At 50.9% G+C, this 18,354-nt stretch overlaps 1 protein-coding gene across 3 annotated transcripts; it reads right to left on the minus strand.

The window, feature by feature from the left end:
* Positions 1–8,865: 8,865 nt before the first annotated feature.
* On the minus strand, positions 8,866–17,701 carry DUSP26 (dual specificity phosphatase 26). 3 transcript variants are annotated; one of them, XM_081808921.1, is made up of 5 exons: positions 17,532–17,701; positions 15,459–15,616; positions 12,240–12,522; positions 10,578–10,792; positions 8,866–10,050 (listed from the first exon to the last, which is right to left on the minus strand). In XM_081808921.1, the coding sequence occupies exons 3-5, from the start codon at positions 12,458–12,460 to the stop codon at positions 9,851–9,853; spliced, it is 636 nt and encodes a 211-aa protein (XP_081665047.1). In that variant the 5' UTR covers positions 12,461–12,522; positions 15,459–15,616; positions 17,532–17,701; the 3' UTR covers positions 8,866–9,850. The 3 variants fall into 3 exon arrangements, with proteins under 3 accessions (XP_081665047.1, XP_081665054.1, XP_006750731.1); XM_081808928.1 differs by lacking the exon at positions 17,532–17,701 and having other exon boundaries at positions 15,459–15,628; XM_006750668.3 differs by lacking the exons at positions 15,459–15,616; positions 17,532–17,701 and adding an exon at positions 14,515–14,787.
* Between the last annotated feature and the right edge of the window lie 653 nt (positions 17,702–18,354).

Consider the following 18,354-nt stretch of genomic DNA (forward strand, 5'->3'; position numbering starts at 1 on the left):
AGGTTGAAGGGCTTTGGTCTTGCACACATCCTTGAAAAGATTGGTTCAGTCTCCCAGCATTTCCTAGACCAAAGGTCTTACCAAAGACAAGCTGATTTCCCACATTGTGTCAATACAATTTAGGTAACTTACCCCTGCTCCCCCATCCAGATGATGGTTCAGACCCTCAGCCCCTTGTGAATCAGGAAGACACATCTGGTTATTTCATTGAGGAAGACATTGAAACAGTGAAGAAGATGATGGATTATATAGTCGAAGTTACTTGAGGAATCTGAAGTAGAATGTGTTTCTAAATCTTCCATAGAAAGAGGGAAAGGAAAGTTTTCTTCCAGGAAAACTTCTAAGGAGTCAGGGGTTGTCTTTATCCCTACTGTCCTACCCTAACATCTTCTTAGACACGCCAGGAGCCCCCCCCATTTTAAGGCCTTGCAAGCACCAGAGAACTACTTTGGGGAGAGACAGCTAATTCTGTGGAGGAGCACGGGGCCAGAAGACTTGATCATCCCATTTCACCTTCAGTAAGAGTCTCTCTTCTATGGTTCTCCAAAGCCAGCCATAAGATATGGAAGAGAATGCTAACCATGGTGGTAATTAAGTGATAATTAAGGGGTGCCTGGGTCCTGGGACCTGGGTCTTGGCCACTCAGGTCATGGGTTGTGGGTGGTGACTTCGAGCCCCATGTTGGGCTCCAAACACAGCTTGGAATCTGCTTGGGATCCTCTGCCTCTCCCTCTGCCCATCCCCCATCTCTCTCAAATAAATAAACAAATAAATAAAAATAAATAAATAAAATCTTAAGAAAAGCTGATAATTAAATCCAACTAACTGTTTTATTTCTTAAGAGAAGTTTGCATGAGAGGATCACATGATTCTTTGAAGGCGTTGAGAGTTGTTCATTGTATATTTGGGCAAATCAGATCCTTCACTCATTTTATTCTTGAGAGATCTGGCCTTCCTCTGTCCAGATACCCTAGAGGTCTCAGTACCAAGATGCTTTTCAGGGATTGATACAACTCTTGATGAAATGTGTTCATAATTTCCTTCTTTCCCCAGGAAAGTGAAGCAGCAATTTCCTCACCCTGTTCTCAGCTCCTGACCCACATGGGAAATCCATGGAGGGGGCAGAAAGAAAGGGAGAGAATCTCAAGCAGCATCCACTGACACAGGGCTCAATCTCATGACCCTGAGGTTATAAGTTGAGCCGAAATCAAGAGTCAGACGCTTAACCAACTGAGCCACCGGGCACCCCTGTGATGCTCTTCGTAAGTATCAAAGGAGGCTGGAAGGAAACAGAAGCTAGGGGGGTTTAGGGCCCTATTTTTCCTAGGAATTATACATAGTTCTGCTGTGTCTCTGGGTTTCTGGAATGAAGCTGATGTTTTAGGCCACAGCTGAACCATCTCATGTGTGCAAGTGGAGATAGGATAATAAAGTAGACGGGAGGAGAGTCACACCTCTGATTAACCACCCACCGCATGCCAAGCCCTGTGCCCAGTGCTTCGTGTATTTTCCTTTATTCCTCACCACAACCCTCCAGGTACTATTGTTTTCTCCTTGCCTATAGGATAAAATGGAAAGCCCAAGAAGGTTAGATCTTAGCAAAAATCACAGAACTCTTAAGTGTTAGTGACAGATTTCCAACCAAACTGACGTCTCTCTCCACTAAACACGCCTTTTCCTCAACACTGGTACAGTGGTTACGAGTGAAGTCTCTGGAATATGGCCTGGTGTGAACTCTGCTAACCCTCAGTTTCCTTACCTGGAAAATTAGGGCTAGTAGTAGAATCTACCGTAGAGGATCACATTCGGAACAATGCGTGATAAATGCTTGGCATATGACAGGAACAACAACAACAAAAAAAGCCCCTAGTAAATGTTTTCTTATTATCATTAAACTACATCCTGAAGTCTCAGGGCTCAGAAGGGGCACTGGACCAAAGAGCCAGTATGTCTAGTGTATTAATTAGGATGCAGGCTGGGTCCCTGGGGTGGTTTTTGAAAACATGTCCACAAATTCTTTAATATTTGTCCCCTGAAAAGGTGGAGCCTAGTTCCCATCCCCTGGAGAGTGTGCTGGGTTTGTAGACCTTCTAACAAGTAGAATGAAGCAGAGGTGACAACTCCTGACTTTGGAGACTGGGTCATAAAAATGCACTGCAGTTTTCTTCAAAGACACTTACCTACAGAAAAGCCATGTGGTGGGGACGGTCTCTGTTAACAGGGAAGTCTCTGTTAACAGCCATGTGAATGAGCTTGGAAGGAGATACTTTGCTTTGGTCAAACCTCTAATGACTTCGGGGCCCAGCCAACACCCTGGCTGCGACCGCAGGAGAGATCCCGAGACAAAAAACCACACAGTTCATTCACACTGAATTCCTGACCCACAGAAACTATGAGACAATAAATTTTTGTTGTTTTAAGCCACCGAGTTTTGGGGTAATGTGCTGTTTAGCAATGGACAAATAATACAGCTATTGTAGCAAAGAGACATAAAAATGCAGAGACTCAAAAAAATCTAGTTTATTTCTGTCTTGTAAATATTCCAAGAAAAGGAGGGGCAAGGCAAGGAGGAAGTTCAGCTTTCCAAAGCCATCCAGAGACTCAGGTTCTTTTCTCTTGCCACTTGGCCTCATCCTGAGATGTGTTCCTTGTTCATCCATTAGAAGCTGGCTTGCCAGTTATGTATCTTATGTTTCAACCCCAAGGGAGGGTATGAAAGAGTGGGGAGACAGCGTCTTCTCTGTAAGAAATAGAGCATTACTCTTGTTCCCATCCCATTGGTGAGAATTTAGTCATATGGTTCCACCTAGCTGCAAAGGAGGCTGGGAAATGGAGTCTCTGGGTGGACAGTCATGAGTCCTGCTGAAACTCAGGGTGGTTCTATTAATAACAGGAAGAAGTGGAGAATGGAATTGAATCTAGTGGACGATGAGTGGTCTCTTCTACCCAGGTCCTGGTGTTGGTGCCTTCTCTGAGACTTTCAATTAGTTACCTCTCCAGGGCTGCTTTCTCATTTAGAAAGTGAAGAATCCGATGAGATTGGTGGATTTCAACCCCCCCCCCCGTTTTTTTTTAGCAGAATCTTTTTATTACATATATTTTAAAACAGAAACTGCCTGCATAAAAGAAATAAAAACAGATCTGCTCTGTTTGAATTACCATGGGGTGTCTCTCCCTGAGCATGCTCCCACATTGGTGGCCCCATGAAAAGTTATTTGAAATGCTGGGGCTCTGTGAGGCATGGTCAGAAATCCACCAAATGAAAAATGCTCCTGGATTCCTTCCAGTTCTGGTGTTTTTGAGGTTGTGATCATCCACCTGTGTGTCCTGAGCTGGGCTGGATCACAGCCTTGTCTTGCGTGGCAGCTGGGAGTTTGCCGGACCTGCGTGCATTGGCAGGGGACACACCAGAATGAGCTTTTGCTCTGGGTGTCAGGCCTCTCCTCACTTCTTTGACTCCTTTCCTTATCTTGTACCATATCTCTCCTTTCTCCTAATGCAAACAAGTGTCCTCCCATCCCTGGGCCAGGGGCCAAGGTGCCGTGCAGCTAGGAAGGAGTGTTCTAAGTTGCCAGTACAATTTATCCTTGTGTTCAGTCCCACAGGTGGGGATGTAGAGATTCTTGAAGCAGACTGTCTTCCTCCCAGATTAATATTTCTTTCTTTCTCCTTTTCTTTCTTTTCTTTTTCTCTCTCCCTTTCTTCCTTCCTTCCTTTCTTCCTTCCTTCCTTTCTTTCTAAGATCTTATTTATTTGAGAGAGAAAGAGAGAGCACTAGCAGGGGGAGCCGCAGAGGGAGAGGGAGAAGCAGACTCCCTGCTGAGCAGGGAGCCCAAAGTGGGGCTCCATTCCAGGGCCCTGAGATCATGACAGGGGTGCAAGGCAGCCACTTAACCGACTGAGCCACCCAGGTGCCCCCCACCCCCAGGTTAATATTTCTACTGCCCCTCTTGCCTGTCCTCTTCCCAGCTGCCATTGGCCTCAACTGGGATTAGGAGCTCAGGTTCCCTCGAGGTTATAAGTGGTGGATGTGGACTTGCCCAGCCCTGACCCAGTTTGTGAGTGAACTCCAAAGAGCAACAGGGAGAGGCCCCTCCTCTCTGATTTTTCCCTACCCAAAATAATCCCACAATTCTCAAAAATATAAACTGCCTCAGGGAAAGTTACCTAGGGGGAAGAGAGTTCCTTTCTTTTAGTCTGCAGACCGTCAGAACGTGGCTGATAAACATTCCTTTCCCTGCTGCCCAAGGTCACTTTCTACTTGTTTCCACTGGCTTAAGATTCCTTCCTGAGAGACTGGCTGTGCTCACCACCTTCTCCCAGGCCACCTCCAGATGCTAAACAGGAATTGGGCAGAGGGCTTAAGTGTCTGCCAAATCAAGGGGACAATCCTAGGCCATTTCGAAGGCTAGTGACCACTGGCCACAAACAGAACATTCCAAGAATGGCTGGGATTGAAGTGGTGATTGGGAAGAAAGGAGGCAAGGTGGACCGCTCTGGGCTTCTTAGGATAAGGAATATCTTACATTCCTGGGCAAGACGTTAGGACCCCGTGGGGTTGGTTTAGCACAGGGGCTGCAGGCAAATGATCTTAAGGAGTGAGGCAGGTCCAGGGTTAGAACATACATCGTGATGGGTCATAATGAACCGGACAGCAGGTGGTACCTCATCGAAACGGGGCAGCCCCCAATCACCACGGTCAAGTGGAGACGTAGGCTCACTATCCCTTTCAACTTTTTTTTTTTTAAGATTTATTTATTTGACAGAGAGAGACACAGCGAGAGAGGGAACACAAGCAGGAGGAGTGGGAGAGGGAGAAGCAGGCTTCCCGCTGAGCAGGGAGCCCAATGTGGAGCTCGATCCCAGAACCCTGGGATCATGACCTGAGCCGAAGGCAGACGCTTAATGACTGAGCCACCCAGGCGTCGCTGTCCCTTTCAACTTTTTAAGAGAAACTAGACATCCAAGTTTGGTGGAACATTTCCCCGGCGTTGACACATGGCACGGAACACGGAGCACCCTCTGCGGGCAGGTTCAGCTCTCCGGCTGCCACTTCGCTTACCCCTAAGGGCAAGCCCTTCCCGCGTGAATCTTTCTCCCTCCAGTGTGTCACCAGCTCCCAATTTAAAACAAAAACAAAACAAAACAAACAAAAAACCCAACGAAACCATGTTGGAGATTAGTCTCAGCATTTTGAACCAGTGGCTAGATGTTCACATGGGAAGGTCTTCATGGAGAGTCCAGGGGCTTATATTCGTTTCCCATTGTGTTGAAACAAATCACCCCAAACTGAATGGCTTAAACTGAATGGCTTAAACAATGTGAATTTATTATCTTACGGTTTTGTAGATCAGAAGTCTGACACGGGTCTCATGGGGCTAAAATCAAGCCCTGTCTGCAGGGCTATGTTCCCTTCTGGAGGATCAGAGGAGAATCCACTTTCTTGCCTTTTCCCGGCTTCTAGAAGCTGCCGGCATTCCTTCCTTCCTGACCCAGCAAGGGGGTTCAGCCCGCACATCAAATCTCTCATTACAGCATCAAAAGGTTCTCTGCTTTTCAGGATTCATGTGATTGGGCCCACCAGGCAATCCAGTGTTATTTCCTCATACAAGGTTGTAGTTTAAAGTGTTTTTTGTTTTTTAATTTATTTAAGCAATCTCTGCACCCAGTGTGGGGCTTGAACTCATGATGCCGAGATCCAGAGTTGCATGCTCCACCCACGGAGCCAGCCAGGTATCCCACAAAGTTGTAGTTTAAATGCCTCTGCAGGGCGCCTGGGTGGCTCAGTCATTAAGCGTCTGCCTTCGGCTCAGGTCATGATCCCAGGGTCCCGGGATCAAGTCCCACATCGAGTCCCACATCGGGCTCCCTGCTCGGCAGGAAGCCTGCTTCTCGCTCTCCCACTCCCCCTGCTTGTGTTCCTGCTCTCGCTATCTCTCTCTCTCTGTCAAATAAATAAATAAATAAATCTTTAAAAAAAAATAAATGCCTCTGCAAAATCCCTTTTGCCACACGAGGGAACATTTTTATAGGATCCAGGCATTAGGGTATGAACAGGGCTCTTCTCTAAACTTTTGAATCTTTTCTTCAAAAAAAGCTCTGGGGAGAGAAACCTAAGATAAACAGCTTCTTTCTTTCTTTCTGTCTGTTTTCTTGTTTTATTATTTTTTAAAAGTCTTAATTCCACATACAGTGTTATATTAGTTTCAGGTATACAATAGAGTGATTCAACAATTTTTTTTCTTTTTAAACAGATTCTTTTTTTTTAAGATTTATTTATTTGAGAGAGAGAGAGAGAGACAGCGAGCACAAGGAGAAGCAGGCTCTCTGCTGAGCAGGGAGCCCGATGTGGGGCTCGATCCCTGGACTCCGGGATCATGACCAGAAGGCAGATGCTTAACCGACTGAGCCACCCAGGTGTCCCTGATTCAACAATTCTGTACATCACCCAATGTTCATCACAAGTGCATTCGTAATCCCCATCACCTACTTCACCCCTCCCCTCTGGTAACCATCAGTTGGGGTTTATCTTTCTTCATAACCAGACTCACTCTCCCCGCCCCAATCAGGCTTCCTTCTCTGTAAGAGATTATTCTAGCAGGGGCCTTTCTGTGCCGCCAGGCCGGGGCCCGCTCCAGCCAGTGGAACGCTCAGCTGCCTCTCTGGCCCCGGTGCCATCTGCTACCTCGGGGCTCAGAAGCAGCCCTTCTCCCTTAGCTCCCCTCCCTGTGGAGCTTCTCAGCTGGGATTACTTACAGGGTGAGGGACGGGGGCCTCCTTCTCCCCAGGTGCGGCGAAGGTTCCGGGGCTTGCCGCCAAGGCTGGAGTCAACATCACCCAGGCTGGGGCTGGAGGCGGCGAGGGCAGGAAGAGAGCAGGACGACAAGACTGACGTGGGCTGCCCCGTCCCCGAGGGGCAGGGCCCGGCCAGCTGGAAGCTCAGGCTGCATCTGACAAGAGCTCACTTAGTCCTGTCCGTCGTCAAGTCCTTTGCTTGGGTTCAAATGGCCAACTGCTCCCACGAAGAGGATTAGGGAGTCTGGACTTTTAGCATCAGTTTTGGCAGGTGGGAGGAAGACCAACCTGTGACAGCTACCCGCCCCCCACCCCCAACCGCTTGGGAGGATAGCACTGATTCTGCGTAATGACCAGGCTGTGCCCCCCGTCTCTCTCCCTGGAACCATATAGGTCCACAACACACACACACACGCACACACACACACACGTGCACACACGCTCACAACCTTCAGTGGTAGAGTCAGGGACGAAAGGCATGGCAGCAGGATGATTACACCAGGGTGAATCCCAGCACTTTCATTGGCCACTGTGTGTCCTCCCGAAAATTATTTACCTCAGTTGCCCTGTTCTTAAGCAATGCCAACGACACCTTTCACGGGGTTTTTAAGGAGGATTAAACGGGTTAATAGCTTAATATCTGTAAAGGCAGGACACTGCCTCGGCAACCCCGTCACACAGCTTTGTTAAATCTACAAATACGTACCCTGCTCTGAAGGATGATCTTTGGCCAACTCTACTTTAATAGCTGTACTTCTCTACTAGAAGTTAGAAATAAATTCCCAAGTGACTCAGCTTGAAACAATGCGAGGGGATTCGCGTGAGGCACGTTCGGCCTGCACTCATACAGCTGTGTTTTCATTTATTTAAGCAATATCTCCACCCGACGTGGGGCTCGAACTCACCTGCTCTGTGAGGATAATCTTTGGCCAAATCGGCGTTAGTAGCCATACTTCTCTACTAGAAGCTAGAAGGCGCTGCAGGTTACATCAATAGTAACAGATATGTGTACTAGACTAGAACGAAGGAGGGGCCAAGTCCACAGTACTCTGTACTGGTCAGGTCAACACTCAGTCCGTCCAAGAGCCTGAGTTACTTCTGGGTTATTTGTACTTATTCTTAAGTCCTCCTGCTCATGGTTCTGATAGGGGGTTGATGCATTTTAATTGGAATCCACATTCCTAATGAAGGCCTCACTCTATGACCCTTAGATGCTCTTGACCCTCAACAGTACCAGAAATCTGAGGTCCTGGCAACTACGCTTTGCTTGAAGCACCGAGACCAGCATTGGTTGCCACAAACAGAGAGAGATGCCGCTGTTGGCTGGGGAGGAAACTTGAAACATGACAAACGCAGACTCTTGGAAACAATCAGAGCTGTTAGGCGGAAAGCGGGGGACACAGGAGAGCCAGGGGAGCTGGCTTCACACCATGGGAAGGGATGGGGCAAGAGAAAGAACACTTACTAAATACCACTGTGCTCTGAGCACAGTATCGCATATCTAATTAAGCTCCCTTCGCAACGCTATGGAAGAGACAGAACTCTCGCACGAGACGAGGTGGGCAAGAGGCAAAGTGACCTGCCCAAAGGCTCTCATAGCCAGGGGGCTCAGGCTGGCAGATCTTTTGGCCTCATGTCACGACCACTGTAACGGGACTGCATGATGCATGTGTGATATTAGAGCTTTCTCATAGTCAGAGCTGGTACAATGGTATGGAAGTTCTGTACCAGTTCTGTACCATCGAAGGTGTCCAAGGAGGTGTGTGATGGATCTCATCAAAGATATTAAAAAGGTAATTTATTTATGCCTTGTTGGAGGGTGGAAATGGGTCATCTAGGAAGGCACCTTCCAGCTTTGAGATTCTGAGTGTTTCTATACTTTGGGGTAAGATAGACTCTTCAGGCATATTAAGTGATTTCTTTTCCCTGTATTTTTCACTTTCTCTTCTGTCCCCTTCTCCTCTTCATGCAGATATTCTGTTCTGGGAACACGTCTTTTTTAAAAGGAGGGATGTGGTGGCTGGCAATTTGGGCAGCTGGGATAACAGAAAGACCATACATACTACTCTCTCTGGCTGGTGAGTCTAAATTTTTACTAAGTTTACTAAGGAGATTGCATTACATTCTAATGAGGCAAACCTGGAAAGATGACAAGAGGAAGCAATTACATCACCCTTCTTTCCCTCTCCTCCAATTCCTTGGTACCAGGCAAAGCCCAGACCCCCCTGAATGTAGGATTTAGGGCTGGGGTTGATTTAAGATTCACATTCTGCTATCCAATCACGATGGGGACTTGATATTGAAACTGGAAATTTTTTTGAAAATAAAGCGATATTTCGTCCACACCTGAGCTTGGAACAGAGACCTATTTTAAGCCGGGCGGTGGACGTGCCTTCCTCGCAGCTGCACAAAGGGGCTGTGAGCCTGAAGTTTTTGGTCCTCTGCTGCCCCTGTGTGCACATAGCGGGAAACAACACTTCAAGATCTCGCTTGTGGCCAGAGTAAAATTGGACTTGAGAGAAAGAACCGCCCCCCCGAGAATCACTGGAGGTTTATGACCACGGTGAGGGAGTCAGGAACTGTTGCTATCCCCAGAAAGCCAGGGTTTTCCAGGAGAGAGGTGGGGAGCTCCTACAAGCTGTCAACGACTTCACCAGGATCTTGTCTTGTCCACCATCTTTATTTTCCCTCAAGACACCTGCAGCCAGGAAGCGAGCGATCATCTAAAGACTCCCAGGCATGCACCCCTGCAGCTTTTGGCCGCGACCAGCGCCCGCGGGCACAGCGCCAATCCTCCCACACCTCCTCTTCCTGCGCTTGGAGTAACAAGTCTGTGAGTGTCTCCCTCTGGTCTCACAGCTTTTCACACTCTCTCTTTACCGTCTGTCTCTACACCACCATCTACACAACATATCTACACCATCACGTTCGTGCTTGCAGCATCCCTGACTCCCTGCGCAGGCACAGGACAGGGGAAGGTGGGGTATCTGGGCCTCCTCCCTCCAGCTGGGAGCCAGGGCCAAATGCACCTGGCCTGACCCCCTATCCCCTCCCCTCAGGCCTCCAGACCCTGCCGCAGCCTGCGGTCCAGGGCCAGGAGCTGTCGCAAGAAGCCCCGGTTGGGGATGATGCCTCGGTGGTCCTTGACTTTCTTGATGGCCTCCACGAGGGTGAGGTGGTGGTACAGCATGAGGTAGGCCAGTACCAGCGTGGCAGATCGGCTCACTCCCACGGCGCAGTGTACCAGGATCTTCCCTGCGAGGACAGACACACGAGGAGGCTGTGGGACTGTCTGCGGTGGGCTGGAGGCGGCTAGGGAGAGGGCGACGGGGCCAGGTGAGGAGGACGACAGGGAAGCAGGTGCACACGGAGACAGGATGGGGTGCCGACTAGGGGTGGGAAGAATGCCGACCCCTGGGAGGCCTGGTCGGGATAAGATGGACAGCGTGCAGCAGCTCAGCGTCCGGGAGCCTGAAAGGGGCTCCCAGGGAGACAGCCGCTCATCACTAATGTAAAACTGAGTCTCGCACAGCGTGAGGATCTGGGGATCTGGTGAGTGTTCCCCAGTGCATTAGCATCTGTGCTCTGTTAACACTTTGGATTATTTCCTTCTCTTCTCATGCACTGCCTTTAACAAATAGTTGAGAGTGTTCTTCTTGCCTTCATATCAGATCCTGAGCATTCTGTCACGTCATTCAAATCTCTCCAGCCTTGAACCCTCCAGCTTTCCCCTAACTCCCATGTCCCTTGTTCCTTCCCTCCCCCTGGCTTCCCCCTCCTACCTCCTGGCTGGTTCAGCGCCCGGTGGATGAAGTCAGCAGCCGTCTGGAAGTGGATGCTCATGTCAAAGGCTGGCGAGTCATGGGCCTCAACACCCAGGTAGCGAATGCCCAGCCCCTCGTAGGCCTCGGGCGTGCCTCGCCACCTGCTGTGTGAGGCATTGAGGACGTGGGTGACGCCCAGGCGACGGAGCTCCCGGCGGTTGTTGGCTATGTCCCTGCATTGAGTAGAGGATAAAGGGAGGGTGGGGAAGCTAGGCTCTGGGGCAAGAAGCCCTGGCCTCCACCCTGTCCACTGCCTAGCTAACGTCATTGGCTCCATGCCTCCGCTGTACTTACTGAGGACCCAGAGGGGGGAACCAAGATGGGCAACGACCTGGCGTCTCGTCCTTGAGCAAGGGTTGAGGGTACTGGGGAGGTTCTGCCTGGAGAAGAGAAGACTAATGGGGTGGGCGAACGATAGCCATAATAAAATATTGAGAGTCCTCCAAGGCAGCTTGATCTGTGGGAAGGACTGACTGGCTCTGCACTTCGTGTACAGAAGTATGTACTAACCGTGGAATCCAGCTGAAGAAAGACGGAAACACCTTGGGAGAGAATGACTCTCCTGTCACTGGGGTATTCAAGCACAGAGAGGAGGTCAGTGTATAGGCATGGATGCGCAAGAGGGAATCTGGACCTCAGCTGGGTTGTTGGACCAGCTCACGTTCAACCTCCTTGTTGACCTTGAGGTGATAGGATTCTGACCCTTGCTCCCACACCTAGCTCCCCTGTTACTTTCTGCTCTCGTTGACACCCAGAATGTTCTCATGTTCTACTAGTTATTCCATGCTCATTTGGACCATGTTTTACGACGTCACCTTCGGGGGTTCCTCTGGCCCATCCCCCTCAGCTTAGTGGCAGACATCTCTCAGGCAACATGGCCATACCTCAGGGCCAACGCCCTGTCCAGTGCAAACTCCTCAAGTACGAGCCCTGAACTTGAACCTCCAAGTCCTGGCTCTGCTACTTACGACCCGTGTGACCTTGGGCCAGTCACAACGTCTCTGAGCTTCAGTTTTGCCATCTGTAACCTGGGGGCAGTGGTACCTACCTCACAAGGCTGTTGTGAAGATTAAGAGAGAAAATGCATGTGAAAAACTCCTTGTAGACTATGAAGCCCTTGAGAGACAGAGAAGTGAGGGGCCTCCTCCCTGGATGCTCTTCTCTCCAGGCCCTCCTGCTGCAGGGCCTCTGCATACACTGCAGCTTTGCCTGGTCAACCCCTCGGCTTCCTACCCACTCCCTGGCTCCCGATGGCTGCCCGTGGCCAGCATCACAGCACAACACATGGAAGGTTAGGGAAGTCATCTACAGTGTCCGCCACATGGCATTGGCACTCAGTAATTAATTTTGCTAAGTGAGTGACGTTATTACTTGAACAGAGACTATCTGTCCAGAGTTGGGCATATCAATAATCCTGCCCCAACCGCCCCAAACCCTCCAGCCTCCACTCTCTGCCCGTGCACCCCTGCCCCTCCCTCCTCACCCTGGAACCAGCAACACGACTCAGCACCTGCCTGCCACCCTTCTCCTTTCTTCTTGCGTGCGTACACACACACACACACACACACACGCGCGCGCGCGCGCGCGCGCAGCCATGACCCCGGGATGCCGGGTACGTACTGGTCTCCGAGGTAGAGGCCCGGCCAGACCTCATCGGCATGGTTACAGGCGGTCTTGCCTGTGTAGAGCAGCCTCTCCAACTCAAAGACATTGAGGAAGGGATGTTGCACATCTGGCATCTCCTCCAGGGCCCCTCTAGTGCGAACAGGAGACCTTGAGCCGCTCCGGGAGAAGCGGGCCATAAAAGTCATGGAGGCCCAGAGCCAGTTACCAGGGCACATCTTAGAGGCGGCTGCAGGGGTGGCTATGCGCCGATGCTGGGTCAGTCTCCAGGTAGCTGTTGCTGGAGGAGGGACGGAAGGGAGACACACCTGAGTGGCTCCGGAGCAGCTGCTGCTTCTTGCCAACTGGGCTGGGCCCTGGGGAGAAGCTTCTCAAGGGAGGGAAGGGAAGTCTGGCCCTGGCGGGGGCGGGGGGAGGGGCTCCCTAATTACTCTTTCCTCCAAGCTGCGGCAGCTCCTTTCTGCTCTTTGGCTCAGCCAGGCAAGGAGGTGGGAGTCACATGTCCTTGTTTACGGGAGAGGGAGCTGCCCAGCTGCTGGCTTTTTGCCCCACCACTCCACCCCCACTCCCAACACACATACACAAACACACACACGCGCACACATTTGATATTTGGGTGGCAGTGCCCATTGTGGGAGCTCCCGCCAGCCGGAATCTGGGTCTCATCTGCCTGGGTCCCCAGGCAAAGAGCCCAGGGAGCTGGGAGGGGAATGGGGGGGTGGCTTTGGACCCACCCGGAGAGAATGAGCAGGAAGATAGCAGCAGCTGGGGCCATGACATATGCCAAGCCCTTCTCAGCACCAGAGAGATGGGCTGCTTTAACCCATTGCTGCCCTACCACTGCCTCAGAGTTAAGCCTACTATGGGAAGTGTTACGTTGGGGGCTGGGGTGAGTGGGGAACAGCAATAACGAGAAAGTGTAAGTTTCTGAAAAATACTTGCCGAAGGCATGCACTAATGGAAGAGGGTGCCAAGCTAAGTGCACAACAGCCAATCTACTCTCCTTTGATCAGCATGCAGAAATTATTGATCAAACCTCATCTCTCATGTGAGGATTTCTGAGTCAAGCAGGGCTGGAGTAATGTGTCTGGGTGTGTAGGGGAGAGGCGGAGGCTGGGGGCTGAAGAAGGGAAGGGATAAGGGATTCTGCCAGGCCCAGGGGCTCAGAGGCTGAAATGACCATCTGAGTTGCTGTTGGAGTCAAGTGACCCTATTCGGGGCATGGGGCTGGCAGTGAGGGGCTTAGCAGGTGTGCCTCAGACTCCCTGTGGACAACTGGCCTTTGTAAAAGGCTTGTGCAGAGCTGCAGAGCTGGGAAGAGCCAGCCTTTGAGACTTGTCCTGGGTCCTTCAGGCAGAGAGGCCACTGTGACAAGAGCCCCTCCGTCCTCCTCCTCCCCCTCTCCCATCACCAGGGTGGACTGGTCCCAAGGATTCCCTTTCCCCTCCCTTCCTGGTCCTCAACCAAAAGTCTAGTATCGAGAGGCCATCTTTGACCTGCACACACTCTGCGGACCCATCCCTCCCTGTGAGCCAGGGCCCCGGCTCTCCTTTCCCCCAGGCCAGGGGAGACCGAGCACTAACAGGTCTTAGGAAGCATGGGCATTAGGATCAGGGCTGCTGAGGGGAGCCTGGATCTTAGGGCGTTCAGGGAGAGAGATGTTTGCAAAGGCTGGGGCAGAAAGAGCACAGAAATATAGCACTCTAGCCACCATCGCCATCACCAACCACCACCACCATCATCATTCCATCATCATCATCATCATCATCATCATCATCATCATCATCTGCCTTGTCTCCTCAGGCCTAAAGACCCCATCACTTTATTCCCAAACAACGGTTTCTCGAAATGGGTTCTGCTGCCCGGGTGATTGATGCTAAAGGGTAAAGAGGAAGCGGGAAGGAGCCCAGGTGTAGGGAGGAGCTCGGTGGGACTCTATTTCTCCTCGAGGCTGGCGGAACCCCATTACGTCCCGGGGTATACCCCTCGGCCTTCTCCAATCCCATCAGCCGCGTTCAGGCGCCTTGGTCCGCGGCCCCCTCCCCCCCCGGCCGCCGTGGAGGTTGTAACAGGTTCATGGCTGTCGCCCCAGCCCCGGCTAACCCAGACAACCCGGCGCTGAAGGTGCAGGGAGGGAGCCCTGGGGAGCTCAGCTAGCTCGGCTCCCGCGTCCCGCACCCCCCGCCCCAAGCCCAGCCCAGCCCAGCCCAGCCCGGAGCCGTGCGCCTCTCCGCGCCGCGGGGGAGGCGACCACCCCCCGCAGCCCCTCTACCTGGGTGCGAGCGCGGCGCGGGGTCTCAGTCGCGGAGGCCGATGGCAGGCGCAACCGGCCCCACGGCCATGACTCTCCTGCGGCCGCCGCCGCCGCCCCCGCCCGCTGCCGCTGCCGCTGCCGCTGCGAGACCGGCTGACGGATTAGCCTCTATTTTTAAGCCATGACACGCACGTCGAAGCAGGGTTCCTATCGGTGTGTCGCTGACACACAGAGACGCAGCCCGACACCCAGCGGCCCGAGCGCACACGCAGCGTGGGCTCACCCGCGGGTGTTTACAGCCCGGACACAGAGCACGCAGCCGAGCAGCCCCGCCTCGCGTGCATGCTCGGGCGGACGTGTGTTTTCGGAGCTGCGCCAATTACAAGGCATTTTGCTTGAGGATGACATTACACAAGCCGTCCCAGACGATGCCTTAAACACACTCGCTCCTCCCCAGACAGCATTAATTAATTACATAGACACCATGGCGCGCCTTTCTTGTCCATTTCTTATTCTCAAGAACACCGTGTCATAAACAACACGGGTCGGGAGCCCTTATTAGTATTTAGTATATACCACGTGTTTCACATCTCTTCCCTCAGTTTATCCTCACCACAAGTCTGTGAGCTAGGTTGCATTATCATTGTCCCCATTTTAGGGAGGAGGAGACTGAGGCCCAGGGAGGTGAAGTCATTTGCCCAGGCCACACGCTAGTTATGGGCTGAGCTGAGTTTCAGACCCTGGCAGTCTGACTCGAAGTTCATGTCTTTAACTGTTCTAAACCAGTGACCCCACACAATGGAGAAGGCACAGTGGATTTCTATCAGGAAGCCACTTCCGGCAGCTCAGCTCTTAAGGGAACACCTTTCCCCCCGACTCTGGAAGAAATTCATGCCCCTACCTCTTCCCTTGTGCTGCCTTTCAGTGATGTTTAGCTTTAGCTGCTTTTCTACTGTAATCACCTTGTCAGTTCGAAGTCGGTCAACACTTCGCAGGCAGGGGCGGTGCTGCCGTCCCCAGTCCCCAGGTCATCGTGTGATGGGGGAGGTGGCAGAGTGAATGCATGTCAGCAGAGGATGCTGTTGAAAACCAGGCAGATGTGGACTCCCGGGAGAGTTGTCTGCAGGAAGGAGGCAGGAAGTGGATAAGGTCAGGCTGGACCTAGTTTCAGATGAGAACACATTAGCAACTGCAGCCAAAATCGGGACTGACTATGTTCCCAGCAGGGGTGGTGGGTGAGGCTTTGATCTCCGGTCAGAGAAAGTACTTATTGGCCAAAGTGACACAATCCTCAGGTCAGTTCTGTGCTAAAGAGGAGGTTCCATTACAGGCTGCCAGCAAGGATTAATCCCTCCCACCCCCCAGCCTTTTCCTTTCTAGAGAAGCAAACTCAATTCCTTTCCATGCCTTCTTGGCATGACGATTTACATGAAGAAATGAAATCCTCATCATTTAAAACAAAGAATTGGCCTGGGAAATTTGAAATTTTAATTTGTCGTCCCAAGAAAAGTCAGTAAAAAATGGTCACAAGTCAAATCGTGAAAGAGCACATATTATTGGACTAACCTCATTTTAAGTGACAGAGTCTTTAGGGTTGGTAGGTTGAGAAGATGTTGTAGGCAAACTTGATCTCAAGCTTTGGCAAGACTTCCGTTTCAACCCTGCATTTCACTTTTCTCAAAAAGCTGGAAAAATATGCTTTAAAGCATGCCATGGACAACATGGGCAGATGTTTACAGGTACCCATAGAAGTTGTCCATGGATCAACATCTTCATTAATGGACCACTAATGACCAGGGGTCAACCCATAACTCAGGCGGCTTTATATTTTTCTTTGTAGCTAGGAGGTTTATTATGTTTCTAGGTGACATCAAACAAAATTAAGGATGAGAGGGGGAGGGAGGATGGAGGAAAGAGTTAGTGGGGAGAAGGTAATGCAGAAGGTAGGACAGGAGAGGGTTGGAAGCTAATAGAAGCACATGTATTGATAATTTACTATCTGTAAATTCCTTGTGCTTTCACATTTATCAGCTCATTTGATCCCACCCAACTTTTAGGTGGGTGTTATTATCCTCACTGAATGCATGAGGAGACTGACACTCGGCCAGATGTTAATTCACCCACAGCTAGTCAATGGCAGACCACGGGTCCAAACTCAGGGCTATCTGATTCCAAACGCTTCTATTTCAAGATGAGGCTGAAGAGTTGTTTCCTTTATAAAACCTTTCTGGATCCACTGTCTTTTGTCTGCTTCCTTGTTTGTGTTGATACAGATATCTATGGAAGGACCCATGAGCTATATGTAACCTCACTTATTTCTATGTTTCTTTCTTTCTTTTTAAATATTATTTATTTATTGGACAGAGAGAGCAAGAGAGCAAAAGCAGGGGGAGCAGCAGAGGGAGAGGGAGAAGCAGGCTCCCTGCTGAGCAAGGAGCCCTATGCTGGGATTCCATCCCAGGACCCCGGGGGATCACGACCCAAGCAGGAGGCAGACGCCTAACCGGTTGAACCACCCAGGTGCCCCTCTATATTTCTTTAAATCTCTGCCCTCCATACTAGAAGGCATGAATGGATACATTATACTGGGATAACTAAGATGGAAAAATGAGGCTACTGAAAAATAGGAATAGATTTCCAAACGGTCTCAAAAGAAACACCTCGCTCCCCCCAAAAAATTTAAGTAAGAGAGAGAGGGGGAGGAGTGGGGAAAAAAACCCCAAGAGACACCAACAACCATGTGTTAAATGGTAATTCTAACCCCTACCATTAACTACAGGCTGGGCACTATGCTAAGTGCTTTACATAGATTAGCTAATTTAATCCCATAAAGTAGGTATTATTAATTCCATTTTACAGTTGAGGAAACAGGTTTAGAGTGGGGGCAAATCCACTCTGAAGCGGCCAAGCAGCTAATAAGTGGGATTTGAGCATGGATTTAAACCCAGGACTGTTTTAAACCAAAGCCTGTGTCTCACATCACTGTAGCAAGTAGGCATACCTAAAGAAAAAGAATAGCAATAGCTAAAATGTACCAAGTCCTACTGTGTGTCAGGCATTCAGCAGAAATTACATGAAGGAAGGCATGCTCAAGCCTTGAGTCCTGGGCCCTTAGGGGGCGTGGCTGGCCAGGGGCAGGATCCGCTGGGTGTGCGCGCTGGGGACGTCCGCTGCTGCAGGTTACTGCTTTCCCGACACAAGACACAGGCAGAAGGACGGGGACCTGGCTTCCTTCCAGCCACCACGCCCTAAGTACCGCCACGCCCCTCGCTCCCGGGCTGGTCCACCCTGACCTCTGCTGCCGGTGTAGACAGCATTTTCACCGGAAGGGTCCAGTAGCAGAAGACAGACAATTGTGACTTTATTTGGCGGTGGGAATGTGGAGAGGGGAGGCGGGGCAGAAGACTTGGTGTCCTTTTGAGGGGCCCCGTGTTGATTCTGACTTATTCTTCTAAATCTCCATTCATCCAGTGCCTGTCCTTTGGCTTCTTCCTCCGCCCCTGGTTAACACCTCCTCTCCCCCAGGTCCGCACGTGGGATTGGTGGGCCTGCCCTCTCGGGTGTCGGCCGGGTGTGAGTGAGCATTTCCTCTGCCCGGCTCCTGCTGGTTCTGAATTGGGGGTGAGAGGAGGCGCGTGGGTCCTTTTGGTAGAGGGGCAATCCGGCTTTTGCTTCAACTCTAATAACTTCCTCTCCACCTCTCCTGCAATGCAGTCTGTAGCCACTTTCCTCCTGGTTTACCTAAGGGTGAACACATCTTACCGCTGTGAATATTCACTTTCTCCAAGAGCCACACATTATCGCACTGAGCAGATATTCCTTCCATCAGCCTGACTTTAGAATGAAAATAAACTCTAG

Source organism: Leptonychotes weddellii, chromosome 2 (assembly GCF_054177405.1).
Source record: "Leptonychotes weddellii isolate Sample4059 chromosome 2, ASM5417740v2, whole genome shotgun sequence".
NCBI classification, from domain to species: domain Eukaryota; kingdom Metazoa; phylum Chordata; class Mammalia; order Carnivora; family Phocidae; genus Leptonychotes; species Leptonychotes weddellii.